Genomic DNA, 22235 nt, shown 5'->3' on the forward strand with positions numbered 1-22235 from the left:
CAGGTTGATTATTACTGCAATAGAGCATTATCTGCTGATGAGCTTGTAACCCATGTGATTCTTATCTGTTAGGAGCTCATATTATATATTAATAATTTATAAACCAACCTCATTATAAGGTTGTAGCATGGACTGCGACAGCTTACAGCACCAACAGGCAGTACTCAAGCACTAAGATGTTTCTCTGTGAAGCTAATGCCAGCTTCGTTATGCATTCCTTGTTTAGATTTTATCACACACTGTTGATATTCTGGAGGGCTCCACTTCTTCCTAGGACGTGGTTATCAATAATCCATGTCCTGCATTTCCCCACATGGCAACTGATTCCTGCAGCTGAAGCTCAGCTCTTACTGTCGTATTGGTATAGACAGATTTGGGAACAGGACCAGGAGTTTGCCAACAGTTTGCAGAGCTCTACACAGGTTTGTGAGTTTGAGTGCAGTGGTGATGGCCACCTCTGCTCTCCTCCCCATCCTTCAGCTGGTACCTTCAATTCTCCTCTCACAGGAGTTCTGGCTGGTGCCTGAAGATACAGCTCCACCAGCACATTAAATTGTGTTTCCTGTCTGTGTCAGCCATGCTCTGAATAGATTTATTTCACTAAAATGGCCACAACATAAAGTACTAAACCTACAAGCAGAAGCACTTACTGTAAAATGGTCAGAGAAATTGCCAAAGAAGGACCGGTAGTGGTTCTTTTCCTCATTTGTATGTGCAGAAGATGGAAAGCTTGGGGAAAGAAAAGTGGTTTATGCTCAAGTCTTTCATTTTTCACAACAATCACTTTCCAGTGCTATCTAAATAGCAAGCCAACTTTTTTTTTTCCACAAAATCCTCTGTACTTGAATGTTTTTTGCCAGTTTTCCCTTGCAGGGTGGATTGTGAACACTGACAAACGTGAGTGCTCAGCTGCAGTATCTTTGTGAAAATTAATAGCAAAGCTGGAAAGAGTAGGTTGTTCATGAAAAAGAGAAGCATAGCTGCTCATGGACTTGTTAAAGTCCATTTTTCTGAATTAATGACAGCACACCTTTCCTTGGAGCCCCTTCAGGCAGGAGATGCTCTCAGGACATCCAGGAAGAGCAGCTGGCCTGGGCAGATTCTCAAGGCAAAAATCTGGGCTTTACTGAAGCCATTGGCAAAGTTCACTTTGGCTTTAGCAGAGCCAAGATTTTACTGTCACCTTACCATTAAATCTCTTGGCTTCCAGAATTACTGCATATTTTCCTGAGCAATTTTAGGCGTACCTATTTCAGCCTTCTGACAAAGGTATTTAAGATTAAGAGTAATTATTCTCTTGTAGCGGTATCCTGGGACCTTAGCTGGGGACCCATGTGCATCATCAATAGCAGTGTGTGGATGCATAATAAAGAGACAAGTTTGCTCTTTATTTATGTGTGGTGCTCTTTACCTTATCCTCAGACATTTACGCAAAGGAGTTTAAACTGAGGAGTGAACACAAAGACATGGGTACGGTCTCTGGTTCAGGATGCGCCCAGTCTACAGACTGCCAAAGCCTGCTAAGAATCAATGTGCGCTGCACTTTATCACTTTCCTCAGATGCCTCTATTGCCCCTTCTTAGAAACAGGAGACTCTGAATATTTCTAAACTCTCAGTAAAATGGATTTTACTGCCTGCACTGGGAAGTTCTGTCTGGATGTTCAATGGTGTTGTGGCAAACAGATAAACAGATCTGAATCCTGTGCCCTGACTGTAATGGGTGGCTCTTTCTATGATGTTGTGCCTTGTTTTCCACAATTGCAGATGGGGCTTTGTAACATATTGACAGTATAAAAAGGATTTTGCCATTTCTAACAGTGTTGCCACTGAGATTAATCTGGTTTTATGTATTTTGGCCTACTAAGTAGCTAGTAACCTAACTGCCTTTTAGAAATTTTACTCAAAGTAAGCATAAAATAAACATACTCAGTTTCCTTTCAGAATTCCTATACAGTTTCTTTTCTTCATTTGGTCTCTGAATTAAAAAGAATGCTACTCCTAATTCTATGCTTTATCTACTCTGGGAGATGTGCCCCAGATATGAGTCCTCTAGTGCCCAAAAGTGCTTGATAAATAATACTGAGGTTACATTGATAATGATCCTTTATTGTCAGGATTACATTTTAAATTACATTTTTAACCAGATCACTTTACTAAAAAAAATAAAATATATTACATGAACAAGCAGATTACATTCAGGATTACATTTTTGGGAGGTACCTCCAGCACCCTGTTGCGATGTTGCTACCCTCAGCAGTGCTGTGCAGGATTTAGGCTATGGATCCCAACGATGCTCCGCACAAGTAACACCCACGACCTCTCGCACATGAACAGAGATGAGTAACCATTTCCTTCCCTTGGCTATGGGTCCTCTGGTACAGAGACAACAGTCCCTTCTCAGAGCCTACAACAGCCTAAGCCAATTCAAAGTATAGAAAAATTATGAACTACGTTTTTAAAAATAGAACTGGGGAAGCATAATTTTAATCAGCCCTGTTTGATTATTCCAGTTGTCACAATGTGTAAAAAGGTATCACAAATTATTTTGAGAGATTAGCCAATTACAGAGAGCCATTTCCAGAGAGGAAATTTAGGGCATCTCACTAACGGCTTGATTTATATAGCAGTCTATATTTCAGCAACAGATCTCTTGATTGCTTATATAAACTGGTTTCATTTCAGTTGCTTTAAATACAGAAAAAATGTAAGTAAATAAGAGGCTCTACGAATAAGAGATCCAAGGAACCTAGCTCCCCAAGGATTTAAATCGGTTGGAAAAAAATCCTGCATGGACCCTCTGACATCGAGTAAATGGTAAGTTCTCCTTATAGCCTTTCTTTTTCTCTGAATAGCCATCTATTTTCACAAAACATTCAGAGCAGTAATGTCTTTGAGACTAGTAATCCTGGTGTTGAATTTGGCTACAATTTCTCAACTTCAAAGATTACTGAAAGATGTGAGCATGCATGCGTGCACAGCTACGTACACGCACACAGAGCATGACTGCATAAGCCTCATTTAATTAGAAAAACACGCTCTTTAAAAAGTGGATATAAACTTCTATAACTCTACAGCTTTTTTGCCAGTCATGTCCATTTTCAGGAATGGAAGAGCTAACCATCAACTGATATAATTCTGTGATTTGGTTTCATGAAGAAATTAAATGATTCTCTCTAAGGAAAGTAATTTTTTCATTCTTTGGAATGTATTTCTTTTCTCATATTTCTTAATGAACTTACTGCTGCATCCTTCCAAAGAAAAATCTCCTTTGCTACATTATTGCTAAGCTGAAACACGAATGACAGAAACCGAAACCTTGATTCTTTCCACGTCAATGGCAGCACTGACATTTTTACCCAGTTATTTTAAAGCCTGGAGTCTATAGTGCTGTCCATAACTCTGATCACAAGTAGAGCCCTGCTCAGTAAACTCAAACACAGTCAATTGGGCAAGAAAATCTGAGAATGTAGTTAAAACTTGCTGTTATTTTAATATTTTAAACTGACAGCATTTGAAAACCAACTTAAAAGCTAACATTTAAATTCACCTGCCTTTTTGTGCCTTAGGCTATGAAATAGGTTCAGACAAACAGCCAACGAGAAATAATGTCACGTAGGACTTTGTCATAAAAAGCTCATCGTGAGATCACAGCAAACAGAAGTTTACGTTAGGAAGTGTATGCAGACAGAAAGATCTTCACAACATGGAAATATTTCATTAAAACATTCTCCTTTCAGTGCCTGAATGCTGTAGCAGTACTCTGCACACCTACGGGTGTCAGCTGCAAGCAGGCTGGCTTGGCAGGCAGAGCCAAGCAGGCTGCACAAGTTCTGCATTACATCATTTACTGCCCATTTCCCCTCTGCAATGCTTTTTGAAGCCAGAGGCACGGAGCAGCAGGTGACCTGGAGCAAAAATTTCCACGTTTTCTCTCAAAGATGACCAACAGCTGATTAAAACATTGATGCTGGTGATGGGATTCTGGATTTCACCAGCACTGCTCAGCAGAACACGACTGCTAGGAAAGGTTTGTGTTGGAAAGGCTCTGCAAGTGCGACTCCCCTCTGCAGGCCCTGCAGAAAGCCATGTCACAGGCTCCCTGTCACAAACTGATGAAGGTCTGTGTTAAAATTAATCCATTTTCTTACTCTCCTTCCCCCTCTATCCTGTCTAGGAACTGTCCTACAAGTTCACTTGTCTGATGCTTAAGCACTTTCCTCAAACTCCTCTGTCCAAGAGAAGCTTTATTAATTACATCCATTTCTCCTTCTGCTAGCTCTTTTGACTTAAAAAGCCTTTTTTTCTGATGTTCACACTGCTCACGTATTAGCAGAAAACAATTAGATACTCTTCCTGCTTTTATTTTGATAAATACTCCAAAGATTTTATTCTTTTCTCCCAAAACAAGCTCGCTCCACTATCTTGATAATCCTAAAAGCTTTTTCTATATCTCTTCATATTTTGTGTCCTCAGGTGACCAGAAACACCCCATAATCACCACAACTGGTCACAGAAGTAGGAAGACCCATAGCAGGCTTGCCAGAAGCTCAGCTGAGCAATTCTTTCGAAAGGAAAGAGGAGTGAGGTAGTCCTCTTTTCCTCCATTTCCTAATCATGAGTAAACCTGAGAAGGGGGTTTCAATAAAGTATGGGCTGTAATTAGGAATTAGTGTAGATTATTTGTATCCCTTGGAAGTATTAATTAATTAAGCATTTATACTACTGAGATAACCCTTGCCTCTCTCTGCTTCCCATTCGTCTGTACAAAGCAAATACAATGCACTGCTATTTATTCTTTACACAGTGATATAAAGCAAAGTTGACTCATTTTATGGCATGGGGCTTGAGATATTTAGATTACGTTTGCTTTTCTTAGATTTACGTGACCATGCTGCTTGCTTCTCTGCTTTTAGCATGGTCATTAATGTTCTAAGCATTTTGTTACATTCAGTTTACATTCATTCATTCAAACTTCAAAACACATCTTGAAGTGAATTGTTTATCAAAACAGTGCTTTGTTTCTAAAAAATGCGACTTTTCTCCTAAAAAGAAGACCAACAACCAAACTTCATAGAAGCAAAATAAAAGAAAGAGATTAGAGGGAAAAAAAAAACCAAACCATAAACAAAAGATATTTGTATATCTTTAAAATTCTGCAACAAAAGCTACTTTTAAGGGTCTTCATTTCTGGTTACCTAACAAGATGCTGTTAGACATTTATTTTATTTTTTTTTTTAGTGGTGCTAAGGGCACCACTCAAAATGATTTAAATTGTAGTTGTGAGCACTCTGAAAATCAGGTCCTATACGGGTCAAGTTGGTCGTTTCCTCTGAATGAACACTTAAGAAAACATTGGCTTTAAGTGAGTTGGTTCAGGCTACGAATCCACCCCAGCAGAGACGGGAACAGAACTGGGGTTTTCTGACTGACTGATCAAATGTCTTGACTGTGCCATCACCAAGAAAGAGAGATTAAAGAATGACTCTGAAAGGTTATTTTCACGGAATTGCTGAGTACATAAAACGTGTCGAAAGAAAGGGTAAAACTTCTTGAAAGGGTTTAGAAATTGTTATATTTATAATCTGTTGTGGTAGGATTTTCAAGTCCAGTGTTCAGTGAAGCTAGACTGACAAATTTATTATAGTTATAAGGCTGAGAAACCTATTAGAAGAAATATAATAGAAGGTACATTTTTGTGAAGCTTTAATAGGAACTGAAACAATTCAACAAAAGACTAAATTTGGTAACGGGAAAAAGTCATTTATTAAATCTTTCTAAAAAGATTGACTGACCTTTCTTTATAAAGAGTGGGCTTTTTGTAAAAAATGAAAAGCTCAACCTTTATAACAACAACCTAGTAAAAGGGTTTATTAGAAACTGGCTTCTTGTGGAAGTTCAGTTATTTTTATTGTCAATACATGTTGGTGTTATGCAGTGAGAGAACCATTGTTGCCTCTCTAATTTCTCTCAGGAATTGAAAATACTCATAATGAAAGCATCCAGAAGCTAAACTGAAATAAAAAATAGAACACTCCTGCTCAAGTTTGTATGGCAAAAACCACGGCCAGAAACTATGGGCCGAGAAATCAGCTTATAAGGAAACTGTGCCAGAACTGTGAAGGTGGTGTTCTTTCTTCTACCTCTGCTTACAGTAAAAGTCAAGCTATTAATATCGGGCATCTTGACAGTCACATAAATGCATATATTAAAATTCAAAGTACTTTTTGCTTCTGTAGATGTATCATCATTACAGAATAAGACAATTTTAGTGTAAGACCAGATGGCAATAGCATTGCTTACTTACACTAGATAAAAGTTATAGGCTGACTTGCGTACCCAGTGCCAACGGACTTAAACTGAAGATAGTGTCTGTCATCATCCTCGAACGAGTGCAGACGCAAAGTTAAATAGTCTAATCCATTCCAAGCGGTGTGGAAAAGGAGTTGGAAGGCTGTTCAAATAACCAGCAGTGCCTGCATGGGATTGGATTCACATGAAGATTAGCAGGCACTGACTTGCTCCTCCGTAAACTTGCTACAATTTCAAATAGGAATCTCAAATAATGCCAAAACTGACGGAATTTCTGTCAGTGTGGCAGGCAGGATTAGTCTCAAGGAAGACCACAGGGGTGTGATAGCCATAAACTGAGGTTGGTTTTGAAGCAGATGATCACACACTGATCAGGTACATATCTGAGGATGCCAGTTTCTCAAAGCTCCCTATACAGCCTGCAGGGAAAGATGCCTCTGGTCCTTCAGAGCAACTCCAAATGCTCAGCCTCACGCTCTGCATCACTGCCAAAGAGAGCTTATCTCTCTGCACTGATTAGAGAGGGAGCCTAGGAAAACCAGCCTTCTCATGTATAAACCATCTCAGGTGACTCTGCCACTTAAGAGCCAAAAGGGGTATTTCTGTCCCTCTTGCTGCTCTCAAGAGAGGCATTCTCAGTGCACAGGGGAAGAAGGCTGCAGTCTACCTGGGTAAGTGAAGTGCTGCTGATGAGATCAAAGCTAAGCATCCCCGTTTGACAGTCTCCAAACAAGAGCTGAGAATGGTGGCTCTCCAAGTGTTTGCTTTTATTTGGTTTCCTGTGTTCAGTTTAGGGAAAACAGACAACAGGAGTTGTTTGAAATAAAGCTGTAATTTACTATCCTAACGTGCTGAGAAGCAATAAGATTCAAGCTAATTACTGTAAATAGTTTTTATAATTACTTGTAAAACATTCTACTACCTGTACATCTGTTAAAGTCAGTTGAGGCCTGTAGATTTATTTTTTTTGAGAGAAGGTTTAATGCTATTCCTCAAGGGACAAACTATTTTCTTGAAATCTTCAAAAAGAAGCAGCCATGCCCTAGAAACTACTGAGGGAAAGCACTTGTTAGGGCATGCATCCCCTCGACAATACTGGGTGGGTGTATCAGTAAACTGCCTCAAGTATTCTCTAGGCTAGTTTATATTTCACAGCTGTATCTGTAACTACCTGGGAAGACCATTCCAGAACCTAAAAGGATCTTTCTCAACATAAAATTAATTTGCAGCTGAATACTGATTTTCTTAGCTTTGTCCTATTTATCAGCTGTTTATCTCTACTTGAAGCATAAAGAAAATATTCTCTTCCTTATGTCCTTCTACCACAACCATTATATTTTTTCCTTTGATGTTGGCCAGAGTTTGGCCTGGCCTGATCCACGGTTTTATACCACACAAACCGGTTGGAGTTCCACCACCTCACACTCACAGCTGTGGGTCTCTCCTCTCCCCACAGGTCTCCCAGTTCTTGTTCTCAACTTGACCCAACTGCCTCTCATTTGACCAACTATTTTTGTACCAGTTGATGGGTGCTCAGCCCATCCAGGTCTGTTGTTTGGGTTCTGGTTCACCTGAAACAGGTCTCCTGGTATCCAGGGGCAATTCCAACAAGTATGCACAGATAGTTCACTTTAGTCTGCCTCAGCAGACAGCAATGCATTGGCAATTTTCTTCCAACGAAGTGTGACTACCACACGTGTACCAGTCTTTCCCACACCAAACACACATCTTCAGCTGCCAATAACAAAATGCAAAGACAGGAACATCATGTTCGGGTGTCATGTCATTTATGAGCTTCACCTCAGCTCCAATCTTACTACCACAGAGAAGCCAGCTATTCGTAGCCCTGAACAGAGAATGGTATGGGACCTGCCAACAGCGATGTTGACAGCAACTCCCTGAATGTGATGAGTGAACAGTAACCAGAAGCCTATTTTTGCACTTTCTAGGTTTGATGCTTTGTTAGCTTGCTTCTGCACTGAGAGGACATTTCCTTGCATGCCTTTGCCTTTTTAGCTTGTTGTAACTTAAAGCAGCTTTGTGTAGGGCTTGTGCAGTTGATTGAAATGCTGCCAACCACTGCAACTGATAGAAAAAACTGCCAGAACTCAGGTGATGGCCACGAGCTGCTCTGATGGCATTTCACGGCTCTTAAGACTGTCCTGTAGGCCTGGCATATTTTACCAATGGTACCACTTAAGAAATGTTTATGAACAGATAGACTTTGGACCTCCAAGTGGATATTAAGCTACTGTAGAGATAGAGATGTACCTCCAAAAGGATGAAGATGAAAGAAAAGCAATCAGAAAAAAATCAAAAATATATGCATCTTTTTTAAAAAAAAGTGTTGAAGTTGTTTCATATAAACAACTCTTTTCTTATTGTTTTCCCTTTGAAATAGTCCTGGTTTAAAATCCCAATAGATAAAAATATTCCATTTTTAAACAACTGACATATGGCAAAAATTGGTACCAGTAAATAAAAGCACATAAAACTAAATCGCACCCTTCTAAATGTTAGTAAAAATGACAAAATAAAATACTAGCTATATAAACTATGCACAGGTGTGTAGCATATTACAAGCAAAAAACATATCTTGCAATTATAAGCCTACAGTATTTATTTTACTTGTCTGTAATTACATTTTATACATGTTTGTTTAGTAATATCAATCCAAGACATCATTTTGAGGATATAATTAACTGCATGTTAGAACAGAATGTGTTTGACTGGTTTTGTGTCTCAAGATTTAAGTCTTTGTTAGCTGTGCTTAAGTGCCACCTAGTGTTACAATCTACCAATTTCGCTCAGAAAACTTAAATTTTCACAGTAAAACCAAACTGCAGGGTTAAGAAAAACCTAGGGTCATAATGCTCACATTTCAGTGCTAACAATAAGTCCTTAATCCGTATTTAGGTGCTCATGAAGTACACAATCTCATGCACAATACTTTTACTGCAGACTGTGACCAAGCAACAGAGAGACTACTCTGGTGTTAAACCATGCATTTGGTTATATCGGCACAGTCGGGCAGTAAATGCAGATCTCAAGGTCTCACTTGCAGGTCTCTGGTTTTTCAGATTTGTGTACCAGCGATCCAACAGTAAATCTGCGCAAAGATAGAAGTATTTAAAGAAGACACACACATATATATATTATTTTTTCTGTAAGTTGCACAGTATAACTGAGATCTAGGGGATGGAAACACGATGTTACAATCTATCGAGCATGCTACAGTTAGACACCAGTGCACTGAGATATGCAGGACAATGCCACTCCTGTGGCTACACAGCTCTGTTTCTGCAATGACCCTTGCTGACTTCATTGTGGGTGCTTCACAGATAGAAAGAACCACCTGTTCAAAACAGCCCAATATTGGGGATTTCTGGCTGCTACTTATTTTAGAATAAGTTTAAAGCTTATATTCTTGACAACTTGGGAACTGATCTATGTTAGGTTGCTCTTCTAATAAAAAACATTACTACTGAAAAATCAAATGCTGAGTTTATAGCTCATTAGCTATGGACTTACAGAATGTTTCATCCACTGTCACACAAAGCAGTCATTAAGAAATCACAGTTTCCGTCCTTTCTCTGTTTCTGCAACACTGAACAACTGATAGTAGCTGTAGTTTAACTAAATGCTCTTTGCATCCTCTCCACAAATGTCATATATAATGGTTTATGTAAACTAAACTTCAATTTGTCTCTATTCTTTCTGAAATTCATTAAATGCTACAAGAAAGAAAGATCGCGCCATTACAGAGAACTGGTGTAGCTCAAAGCAGAATATGCAAAACACTTAGGCTTTTGGGTAAATTTAGTGAGACCATAACCATTAGCTTTTCACACCATTAGAAATGAGGACAGGCTCCTATTTCTCCATACCATTTATTGGAAAGTCTTGTCTTTAAATCACAATGGCAAAAAAAAAAATAGAAAAAGATTTTAAGTACTATTTATCCTGACTGCTGCAGTAAGCATGGGTAAGTTGACAAGTACATTAAAGAATTTCTATCTAATTATATGTCATAAAGTGAATTAATTTAAGTTTGTTGCAGAAATATAAAATCAGAGAATTGAATAAATGGTAAAGAGCTGAAGAATCACAAGAAAAACTTCTCATCAGCAGTAAGAAAGGCTCGCGGTGAGACGTCTTAAAACACATTAGAGAATGTTTGGAAATAAAACAAGAAAGATAAACTCTTCCAGAGCAGCTTTTAGAAATGACCTGCAGATGCAACATGTGTGTATCTGTCAGGCAACAAAGAAGAAAAATGAACTTTCGGCTGTATTTGGCTTATAATTGTTTGGTTTATGCTTTCAGCAAAGGACGAAACGTTCACAAAAAGTAGATTAATTGTGCCCTTTTTTAAAGTACATTTTGATAAAAATTTTAATATGAAGGACTTCAGTCACCCTTAGCGACACTTCAGCGTTGAGGCCTGGAAGAAACCCTCAAGTACAGAGGGCAGGATGACACCAGTGGGTTTAGAAACACATCAAGAATCCGGCTGGAAATCACAGCACACTTCCCGTGCCAAAAATATAATTTTGTACAGTAAAGCAACAATCGGCATCGAGCCTAAGGCAGTCTCACTGGAGAACCTGGGACGAGCGGAATCCGCAAGGAGTGAGAAAAGGCAATGCCAACCCTCAGCTACGACTCTATGTCGCTCGCAGTGGGTTCACCCTTCCTCGGAGTATTTGGGCTGCAAAGCCCCAAAAAGTTTACCGAAACTATTGCCAACTCTCGCGTGAGTGTGTATAGGGGAACGGGGTGGTTCAAGCAATGGATTTCACCGCGAACGCAGCCCGAAGCGCTGCCGCTCTCCAGCGACCTCCCGCCTCCCCCCCACGTCCCGCAGCCGAAGCGACACGGTCCCTCAGCGCTGACGGCCGCTGCGCGAGACCGCCCCCCAGCCGCGGCCCGCCGGCAATGATTGGGCCCTACGTCTCACGGCTCCTCCAATCACAGTAGCGAAGGCGGATCCCGACCTCGCCCGATTCCACCTACAGTGGCGCGACGGGGCCAATCAGCGCCCACGACTAGGCTCCACCTTTCCGGCCGTTTCCATGGCAGCGGAGGGGGGGAGGTTAAGGCGTCGTGGCGATCATGGTGGGTGGTTGCTTTCCTTTTCGAAGCCGGCCAGGCTGAAGGTAAACTAGATCTGCATATTTACTTCTTTTTCTTTCCTGCCTTCTCCTCCCTCAATCCTGTAGAATGGTACATTCCGACGGGCTCATAGATTCTCCCCCCCACCCTTCCCAATGGTAGGGTTAAGGGCGGATCCTGCGTGCCCCGTCGCGCTCGCCGCCGGCGTCTCTGTGGGTTTGCCCTGAGGCTGTTCTGCTCGCGCCTTTTCCAGAGGCGCTGGCCTCGGAGAGGGAGAGCCCATCCCTGCCGCCCCTGGACCCGAGGGCTTCTGACGAGACAAGGGGTGAGCGTGGGGCTGCCTGCAGTGGCCCAGCCCAGTTTGCCTCACGCCTTGGCAGCCGCCCAGGGAAGCGGCCTGTGAAGCGTTTGCCTCGTGGTGCTGTGAGCCGAGGGCACTCACGCCGGTGCTTGTTGGTTGCTACTGTTTGTAAGCTAGGCTGCCCTGAGGAAAAGAGGTGCGTGCGGTTGCGCTCCCTGTTTCTCCCGGTGCCAGTAAAGGTGTCGTGTGATGAGCCAAAGTCTCACAAGTGGCATGAAGTTCCCTGGCTGAGGGAAAGGCGGGTTGTGCTTCTTGTTAAACGAAGGCAAAGCATTAGCGATAGGCCAGTTGGAGAGAAATATTTTTCAGAGTGTGGTGAAATATGCATCCCTAGAAAATGGGCTCTGCTGAAGTTCGAGTGCACATGTAAATAACTTGCTTCAAATTTATGTGTTAGTCTCTTGTTGGAGGGGAGGCCTTTCCTAATGCTCTCATGAGATCTTTTAGTTCTTCCACTCTTCAACACTGTGAACATGTGATAAGTTCTTTTATTTTCTCTAACCTTACTTAATGTGACAAGAGTGTAGTCACCAGTGAGGTGAAACCAGTTCTTGAAAGGGTCCTATAGGAAAGCTGGGGAGGGGCTTTTTACAAAAGCTAGTAGCAATAGAACGATGGGGAATGGTTTTAAACTGGAAGAGAGTAGACTTAGACTGGATATTAGGAAGAAATTCTTTACTGTGAGGGTAGTGAGACACTGGCACAGGTTGCCCAGGGAAGTTGTGGATGCTCCCTCCCTGGCAGTGTTCAAGGCCAGGTTAGACAGGGCTGTGAGCAACCTGGTCTGGTGGGAGGTGTCCCTGCCCATGAGCTTTAAGGTCCCTTCCAAACCGAACCATTCTATGATTCTGTGAAAAGTGCTGTAGGGTCTTGATTTGCATGCAGTGAGCAGTTGATCCCCATATCTCAAAAAATCAGTAAGATGTAAACAATTAAAGCTGTGTATTGCACTGTGTACTGTTACAGTACAGAAGAGCTGAGCTCAAGAAGTTTTAATTTTTCAAGCACTCAGAAATGAAACTGGTTTGGTAGCTGAAGTTATTTACTTTAATCATGCCTGTACTTAAACATAGGTTTCTGTGAACAGGGTAGGCACTATATCTGTGAGAGGTAGTTCTAAGTTATGTTTACAAGCATAAGGCAAGAGCCAGAAATCACTAATGTAAGCCCTAGTACACAAATTCTACAAGCACAGTTTGTGTGTGGGGTTGTAAGCATCTGAAACTTTAGAAAACTTAATGCAAAATCTGAAACTCTCATTAATTATTAGAATTCAGTAAGATTTTCCTAAAACATTGTGAACATTAGCAGTGTGCATGTATTCTAAACAATGTAACAATGTCTTGTAGCAGGTTTTATGTGGATAGCTGATATATAATGTGTGCAACTTTTTAACACAGAATTGTTTAATACTACAAAAGTGTATGTTCATGTACGTGTTTGGAAGATTTTAATTTCATTTTGTTTTCCTTTTATAGAGTGACAAAACTGAGGCAAACAAATGAAAATGTCATCCTATTTGGCTCAGGAGGTTCACCTTGCTAGAAGACACGAAGAGATGTAAGTAATTTTTCCAGCGCTGTGGCTGGCCTCACAGCAGTTTGTGTTGTGGTCTTGAGAAACTTCCGTCACTGCACTTGATGGTCGGTGAATCCAGGCTCTGTACAGAGCACAGTGGTATTTCAGCAAGGGGCTGGTGTTCCAGGAGGTGGCACTCTTCCTTCATGAACTATTGGAATCGGCATGCTTGATTGCCGTTCAGGGTATTTAGGTTGATGAGGTTTTTGACTTCCGATGGTGGTACTGGTTTAAGAGCTCCATTGTTAACCTCCTGTCACCACTAAATTTCTATTTGGGGAAGGTAATTGGATTCTCTCACTCTGTGCCTCAATTATAGAACTGCTTCTTTGTTGCCCTGTAAACTGAGTTTGTGAAGCAAATACGGTAATGATTCAGAAAAATCTGCTTTTCTTATAACAACTAGTACTTGCCAATGAGCAAGAGTAGCACTGATCAAGTCACCCCAACCCACCCTGTCTTTTCTGTTCGGGGAGATTTGGTGCTTCTAAGCACCTTAGCATATGAGGACTGCTGGTTGCAACATTAGAGCTTCATACAAGCACAGCAGGTGGTGTCTGCCTGTACCTTTTCCCTCCCCCAGCACACCCACCCTACAGCCGGCTTAATTAGCCCCATAGTTTTGAGAAAACTGGGTAAGGTAAAAAGGTTATTTTCTAGCTCCTGAGCAAAATGTTCTACCCACTTAGCAAAATGTTTTCCTTTGTAGACTGTCTCAGAGATCAGAGCTGCTACAGCAGATGGAGACTTATCTAGGAGACAAAAAGACTAAAAAGACATGGCAAACTCAAGCAGCTGATGCAGCTCATAAAAGGAATGCAGCACTTTTAAATGTAAGTTTCTGCAACTACCAGGAACCACATTGAAATGTCATGGTTATGTAGCTTAGAGAATTAAAAAAAAAAGTGTTTGCTCTATAGTTATCATTGGAATTCTCCTATATACAGATCCCTCTTCTGGAACTTGACCAAAAGTATCAAGTGATAAGTCTTTATTATCTGGTGGCATCACTACCTATTTCCCATGCCCTTCTTATATGAGCCTCATGGTGGCAGCTGCTACTATCTCTTTTTTTTCTGCTCTTTTTTTTTTAAGTGCATGTAGAGATGCAACTATTACATGTCTGCTGAAGAGAGCTTAGTCTGACAAGGCTCAGCACCTCTACACTTTGATTCAAGATACAGGGGTATCTAGGGGCTGACCAACCTATAAGGCTTCAAGTCCAGGGTAGGAGCTGTTCTCCCACTATGGTTGTGTGAAGTTGTGGAAGAAGTTCTCAGTTTAGTGTTTTTCTTTAAATAGGTGTAAGTGACTTCAAGAATCTTACTTGCAAGTTGGTAAAGCCAGTGTTTGGTGTTTCTGGCTCTTCCTGCTGGTGATACTGTTAGCAATGTTAATAGCTGTTCTACATACATGTTGACATATTTAGGTAAGATTTGTGTTTCCTGAGTAAACTCAGCAGGCTTTTGAGAACAGGCAATTAAAAAGGTCTCGGTTTGATGGCAGGGACTTGGAGTGCTAAAAACCTCTTCTGGAACCTCTAGCTTAGACATTTGAGTTTGAAGAGATTGCAGTTGACCACTGTCATGAGCATGCATTCAGAAGAATGTTTGTCTGTTGTTCAGGAAACGGCAGAAAACTGTACCTCTTATGCATTTTCTTTAAACTTTCACTTATTGAAGGTCCATCTTGTATGCATTGTGTTTATTGAAACAGTAAGTTTTATTCTAGATAATTACAAGATTAATTTGTATCACTGAAATTTTTTTGTTTCTTCATGCAGAGCCTCATTAAGATTCAAAATGTTCACATTTAGGGTGGGTATAATTCTGTTGCAGGCCGTCTTTGTATTTAAATGGAGGTTATATTTAAGGAGTGGCAGGCAAGGCAGAACAGTCAGGGGTGTCTTCTTAACTGTTCTGTGACAAGGAAGATTTTTCAACTTGGTCTCTGATAAACTGGTGCATTGCTGGGGCAATCAAATTCCTCTGTAGTGCATATAGATAAATGTAGGTGCTTCAGTGGGAGGCTGAGGAGAAGTGGATGGTTTGTTTAATCTTTCCGTAGCTCATGTTTCATCGATTTCTTAATTTCAGTCATTATGACTCCAATTTTCCATATGCATTTTATAATAAATGTTTATTTCATAAATGCAGTTTTTCATAAATTATTTGTATTTTATAAATGCGTTCTCAGTTAACTTACACAGGCAAACATAATAAATGCAGGGCATATTTCTGCATGCTGAAAGCTTGTTGTATTGGAAATGTTAACAATAGCTCAGACATATACAGAGTGTAAATATTTTTGCAGTTAAACAGATATTTGCCATCTTCTGTCACATCCTCAAAATTGTTCCTTTCAAGTGTCAAAAATGTTGGTGTTTATACGGAAAAAAAGCAAAAACATATGTATCAAAACAAATTCTGTTGCAGGATAAAGTAGCATAAATCAGTTAAAATCTATTAATTTTATACTAGTTTTAGCAGGCATGCACTCCTGCAGATGCTTTCTGATAACAGAAGAAAACAGGAAAAAAAAAATCTATGCAGAATAATATATGAGAAGCTTGAAAACAAGACTGATTAATGTGCCAGCTTCAGAATATTGTTCCTGATACCAGGCACTGTACATTTCACAGTTACCATGTGGAGAGTTGTTGATTTGGCCTACTCAAAAATACATGGACATGATGAAGTGTTATTTTTTTATTTGCATTTCTGGTTTTCTCCATGTAAGCAAAATCAGTTGTTTTCAATATGTGATCATAGCGAAAGGCATTTTTCTTTCTCTGTGCTAGTTTACAGGAAAGCATTTCAAAATTATTTTATTTTCTAATCGGTAGGAAGCAAGGAACTAAACATGTTTTTAATTGAAATGTTAACATTATAAGCACTTGTTCAGCATTTTAACGTAATTATCAGAGTATTTTGCTTGATGTCTTTAGAGGGAGACTGCAGATTAGGGAAATCTGTATCATTTGGTACTTATATAATGCTGTCGTAATAAAAGCAGAAATTAGACTAGTATTTATAATCTGATTTATGACATCTGTCAGTAGTATTTCTTGTGTTTGGAAATTTATATTACAGCTTAGAATATGAAATAGAAAATAAAGTATGTGCTATATAGTAGTTAGTATTAGGAAGATAATTTAGACCAAATTTGCTTTCCTTCACAGGCATGTAATTCTAGAATTATTTAAGTGGGATTCTGCCAGACACATATCAATATAAGTGACAGCTGAATTTGGTCCCCTAAAAGTGATGCATGTGTCATGCGTTCCATTTTACCTCTGGGGAAGGGTCTTGAATTGTTTTTGTTCCAGTCCTTGTGGTTTTAGGGGAAGCGTTGTAAGATGCTCTCTTTTTTTCGGTACTGTGGCATATTAGATTTGCTGGTTTTTTCCAAAGAAGTTTACACTGCTCCTGTATTTATTATTATATTGGTGACAGGGATTTATTTTTCCTACAAGCCTACCAGTTCTATAGACACTCAGGAAGTGCCATCTAATCTTTCAGTAGTTCCAGTTATTTTCTAAAGCATACTACACCTTCCAGCAAAAATTTCTTTCACTGTCTGTCATTAAATCAGTATTCTGAATGACAATAGGCTGCACAACATACAAACTAGAGTGAGCAACGAAAAGACACATCCAATATCTAGGCTATGCCAAAGTGACCTTCTCTACTAAACATATATGCACAACTGCTGTCTCCTTTCGTGCCTGAAAGACACTCATTTCCTATCACTGTAAACATTCCAGTGACGTAGCTGAGTATATAAAGAAATAATGATCTTGACTGATATTCTTCCTTCCTGTGAAAATTCCTACAGGAATTAGGAAGGAGGAATCAGAAAGGAGGGAAATCTTATGGAATAACATGAAGGGAACATTACTGATTGATCCTTCTTTTCAGTATGGTGATAACCCCTCCAGACTTGATCTGAGCCATACTGATATGAGCTTCCTTTAGTGCTAGTTGGGCTGTATCTGTTCTAAGTGCATGCAACAGAGAAATTACTTGCTTAGGTTACTGAAGTCTTTGTTGTCCTCTGTTATTTTGATATTGTGACTTCAAATGGCTTCCATCTTTGCTCATATTTCACCTTTGTGTTTATCCCCTAGTAGTCTTTCCTCACCTGAAAAGGGGCAGCCACTTGCTACTTCTGACGATTTGGATAAATCTGAGACCTAGTTTGCTCAGACATCCTTTAGCTTCCTACAAGGATATGCACTTTGCTGTAGGAAAGAGAAAAGAGTTTTACTTGAATTAGGCTTATAATTATGTACAAGAGAATACAGCCATGCTGTAAAAAGAATTAATGAAGTAAAATAAGATGAACACTGTAACTTGAATGAACTGAATGTATCTGTATCACTAAGTTGAACTTCAGCTAACAGTAAGGCTGTTTTTTGCTTTTATTAATCATACTCTACTGAATTTGAGTCATATTTTTTCAAACTGAACGAGTTGAGCACTGTTTACTTATTGATGTATTCAGATTGGCTATTATTCAATACAGTAATCATGTTTGGTCTCTCTTGTGGATATGCTCCTCCAGAATCTCACTCTTCTTTTCAGCGGCAGTGGTGGTGAATATTTGGGAAGTCCCTTTGGGGAATTTCCTCTCTCATTTAGTTTTTCTGTTGTACTCTTCACACCCGCTCTCTGCTCCCAACTCTGCCATCTGCTATACTTTCTTTCCCCCTCCACTCTGTTCAGCTTTGGCTTCTTCACACCCCACTCCCACGTCCCTTTCTGTCTCTCTTCATCTGCCCACCACTCAATCTCTTCAATGTTTGGGTATGGAACTAAGCCCACAAGAATGGGTCAGAACTTTGAAGGGGGAGGGCGGTTAGTTTGGGGGGATGTTTTGATTTGTTTGTTGCTGTTGTTTTTTTGTCTTTTCTCTTTTTTAAAAAAAATTATTTAGGCCTTTGCGAATCCAGCACACATCCACTGGACAAGCAGAAACCCAAATACTGATTTTTTTTGTAAGAAAAGCTATGTGAGGTGCATTGTCATCCAAGTTTGTCTGGTGAACAGCTTGCTGCAGCTCTACATTTTTGTGCACATGTTATGCATGCATATTAGCAAGTCATCTTTGTCTTGAGGAGTAAAGATCTTGCACATAATTTGCCTAGTTACTTTACAGTTACAGTAGCTAGAATACATACTTCAGTCTTGATGCAGCACAGAGAAAACCATTCTGTTCCCCTCTGTTTTCTTAAGTTCTATAGAGCCAAATTTAACTGTAGTTTACCCTGGTGTCCAGAGAATAATGTTTTTTTACAGCATCAATCTTACGTGGTCGTGAAATTTATTCTTGTATCAAAAAGGTGCAGCAATCATATTTAGAAACTATAGAATGCTAGTCTTGCTAGTGCAAGTTGGATTTCAGAATGACTAAAAAGAAAGATTTGAACTCCAGTGTTATTATTTGAATGCTGTTTAGCTGTAATGAGTTTGTTTAATTAAATGTCTTTATGCAAGTATGCATTTTCCTTTTCATATTCCCGGTGTTTGTTTTTAAAATGTACTTTGCCTGTGTTTTAGGATATAGAAGCAGCAGAAAAAAAGCTGCAAGCAAGAGTGTATTTACTTCCACATCCCGATACTGTTAAGTTAGAAGTAAGTCCTAGAACTCTGTCTTTTCATTTGTTGTTTACCAAATATTTTGCTTTTTTTTCCCCCTGAAGCATGTTCTTAAAGTGAAAATAATTGATTTTAAAATCCAGTGACTGGTATAGCCAAAGGCCTGTGTACTGTGTAGCAAGCTGAACCTAAATTCTGGGGCAAGGTCCCTAGATTCTGGAGCATTCTGGTGGAAATATTTTGCAGCTTTCAGATCTATACAAACTTCTGTTTAAAAATGAAGTGAAATATAAAAATGAATCTTGTGGATATCAGAAGATAACTGTGTTTGTGATGTCAGAGCTATTTAGATAATTTTAGATGATCTCCTCATTTTCAGTTTGCCACAGTTTTTCATCTTTACATTTCAGGATCAACAGTTTATCAGCATGAACAGAGAAATTTTCACTTCTCAGAGTTATTTTATGGTTGTATGGAAGCTTATGAAAAGCATTGCTGCAGCAGGAACACTCGATTTTTATTTCTCAACCTGTAGAGCCTAAAACTTTATTTAAAGATAAAGATTTTGAACAGCAAGTTACTCTGAGAACTAAATATTATCCTGATACAACAGAACAAGTTCAGTTCCCTGGTCTCAAGACTGTTTTATCAGTGTTATGTAGTGATGAATGAATGAATGATGAGCACGGAAATCTTCCTGATGCAAACTAAACATCTTAACGACAAGGCCGCTGAGTCCAATTCCCACTTGTGTTTCTTGCACCAGTGGTTTGTGGGTTCTTCAATTTATGATGGCTTAGTTTCCACAGGTTTAGTAGCACAGAGTGTCCCATGCTAGTTTGTGTGCTAGGGCACTGTCAAAGGAGAGGAAAGGTACAGATTTGAACGCTGTCAGCCTGTGAAGAAAGGTGTATTGTACATTAGTTTCACACCTGCTGGGCAAGTGTTGCAATGCTTAGGCTATTACTTCAATGAGAGGCATCTCTTCTTGTTCTGGTTACTGTTAAAAGTTCTTGTCTGTCATTGCACTTTGTAAATAGCCTACTTCTGTCACCGTGACAGGATGCACACTGAGGGTGTCCATTCAGTTTGGGTTTTTTTACTTTTTTTTGTTTTTTTAGATTTCAAATAAAAGGGTATCTCTTTTCCTAGATACCTGTACATCTTGAATGATGCTAAGACAAATGCCAAGCTACTAATAACAAACTTGTTTTGATTGTGTTTGGAAGTAGTTTTAGACTTTCAAGGCACCTCTAGAGTTTGGATCAGTTTTGGACTGCTGCTCCCTCTGTCCTGTGTTAGGTGTTAAGCTGCTTGTGACAAGTAGCCCAAAGTCCACTCAGACTGGAGAATGCAAAGCAATTGCTCATGGCTGCAGAGATGTCTGTGGTCTGCAGCAGCGGTTGAATTTTAGAGAGAACAAGGTTACTATTTGAAGGAGAAGATCCTATTTCAGCCTTTTTTTATACTTCTGAAGAAGAGTGCTATAAATAGTGGAAAAAGAAAACTTTCTTTCATGGTACAAAATTCTTGTGCATGCTTTGTTCCAAAATGCTTCTGAGCATATTTCACTCAGCCATATATGTGTCTGTATTAATATACTTTGAAAGTTATGGCTATAATGGATCCCCAGCTTGCTAAGTCGGAGTAGTTTTGTGTGACAGCACATATGCTTGTCAAAAAAGATTCTTTGAGTAAATCTGTTGAAGAAAATATTTTTGTAAATCTGCAAGAGCCATAGTTATATCTGAGTTACATGGAAGGATCAAAGTGATTAGCCAGGAATCTAATACTCTGCAGGGAGATGTTCAGTTTTGTGGTATGCTGCTTCTACATTATAGACTTATAGAAGTAAAGGAAAAAAAGCTCAATACGTATGTGCCATAGATGTTTTGCTACTACAAAATCACTTTTTTTTCTGAATGAACATCAATGTCTAAAAATACATCAGTAGATGGTTCTAAGTGTTGGCTTAATACAGCTCTTTAATCACATTATACCTGGCACTTGACATTTTCTTTAAAATCCTACAGACAACAAAGTTATCCTTAGGATACCAGCACACAAATGCTGAGTGGTATGTCCATTCCACGGATAAAAAAGAAGTTGAATTTATTACTCGGAGGCAATGCAGAGAAAAGGTTAGATAGTTCACAGTGGTTTTCCTGTACCACAGGATGAGTATACAGCTAACTTATTTATTTGTCATCCAAATACTGGAGCTGATTACTTTAGCAGTAATTTATCGCACCTAAAATTTTTCTCTAATATTTTGAGCTATATTTCTGCAAACTTTGCCCGGATAACCAATTTATGTAGCACTTTCCATTTTAAACATTAAACATTTTTTCCACTTCAAAATTAAATTCCACTAACATACCTTCTTAAATATAAAAGCTGCTTTTGGAAAAGTTTATTATCATGTCAAATACGTTAATAAAGGTACTGTGAGGGTCTAAATTAATCTCTTGCTTACCACAAGAGGGCACATTCAGTCACTTCACAGTTGATGCTGCAGAGTGAAATCTTTCCAGGTTGGTATTTTGTATCATACGTGAGGTTTGAAATTTCATGTGCGTTGTTCTTTTCTGAATTGCTTCACTCATAAGGCAAGATTTAATAATGCATTGCATATCTATGTTGTTTTTAAACAGGCTGACACGTATTTTGAAATTAAGTTTATTTTTTCTTATATCTTTCTCAGACTCTCTATTGGGCATCAATAAAAGACTCTCTTCCCAAGTGGGAACAGTTTCTTTTAGGAAGAGCAGAAGTTCCTCTTGATTTTAAGAAAACGAAAACTACAAAACAGAACATAAGCTACCCAGAAGAAGATTCTCAAAAATAAACAGCCTAGTTTCATTTTGTTTTGTAATTTATGGCTTTAAGCAGACAAGATCATCCAGATCAGGCAACAGAATATCATGCCATTAAATTGTAATGTAAATAATTTAAATGAAAATGAACTATATTGGATAATTTGCTTCCGTTGTTGCATTGTGTGCAATTCATTGTTTTTATTCTGTATTAGAGAAGCAATGCTCAAAGGGGCTTTTATGATCAAAAATGAGAAATGTTGGTGTATAGAAACCCACCGAGGCAATTGCTTTTTCAGTATGAGAAGACTTTTAGGTTATTTTTAATCCTCTGCTTCTACATATAAGTGGGATAAGTAAGGACAGATCCATGCATTATCTTCCTTCACTGCAGTCATCTGTGCTGTGTGCCTCTTTGTGAATGAGGGAGAAAGGAGGGATTTGCTGTTAATGGG

General features: G+C 39.3%; 1 protein-coding gene across 1 annotated transcript; it reads left to right on the forward strand.

Annotated features, from left to right (window-relative positions):
- Window positions 1-13266: 13266 nt before the first annotated feature.
- Window positions 13267-22158, forward strand: LOC104543502 (chromosome unknown open reading frame, human C3orf14). The gene is made up of 4 exons (XM_010188131.1): window positions 13267-13346; window positions 14074-14197; window positions 18926-19000; window positions 21669-22158. The coding sequence occupies exons 1-4, from the start codon at window positions 13288-13290 to the stop codon at window positions 21810-21812; spliced, it is 402 nt and encodes a 133-aa protein (XP_010186433.1). The 5' UTR covers window positions 13267-13287; the 3' UTR covers window positions 21813-22158.
- The last annotated feature ends 77 nt before the right edge of the window (window positions 22159-22235 follow it).

The sequence above is a fragment of the Mesitornis unicolor genome, unplaced genomic scaffold, assembly GCF_000695765.1.
Source record: "Mesitornis unicolor isolate BGI_N332 unplaced genomic scaffold, ASM69576v1 scaffold2717, whole genome shotgun sequence".
Taxonomy (NCBI): domain Eukaryota; kingdom Metazoa; phylum Chordata; class Aves; order Mesitornithiformes; family Mesitornithidae; genus Mesitornis; species Mesitornis unicolor.

Bases quoted from the DNA above. Each gene is read 5' to 3' on its own strand.
- LOC104543502 (XM_010188131.1), top strand. From the start codon at position 13,288: ATGAAAATGTCATCCTATTTGGCTCAGGAGGTTCACCTTGCTAGAAGA. The intron at 14,198-18,925 runs GTAAGTTTCTGC...CCTGTGTTTTAG, and splicing joins GGAATGCAGCACTTTTAAAT to GATATAGAAGCAGCAGAAAA. The intron at 19,001-21,668 runs GTAAGTCCTAGA...TATCTTTCTCAG, and splicing joins CCGATACTGTTAAGTTAGAA to ACTCTCTATTGGGCATCAAT.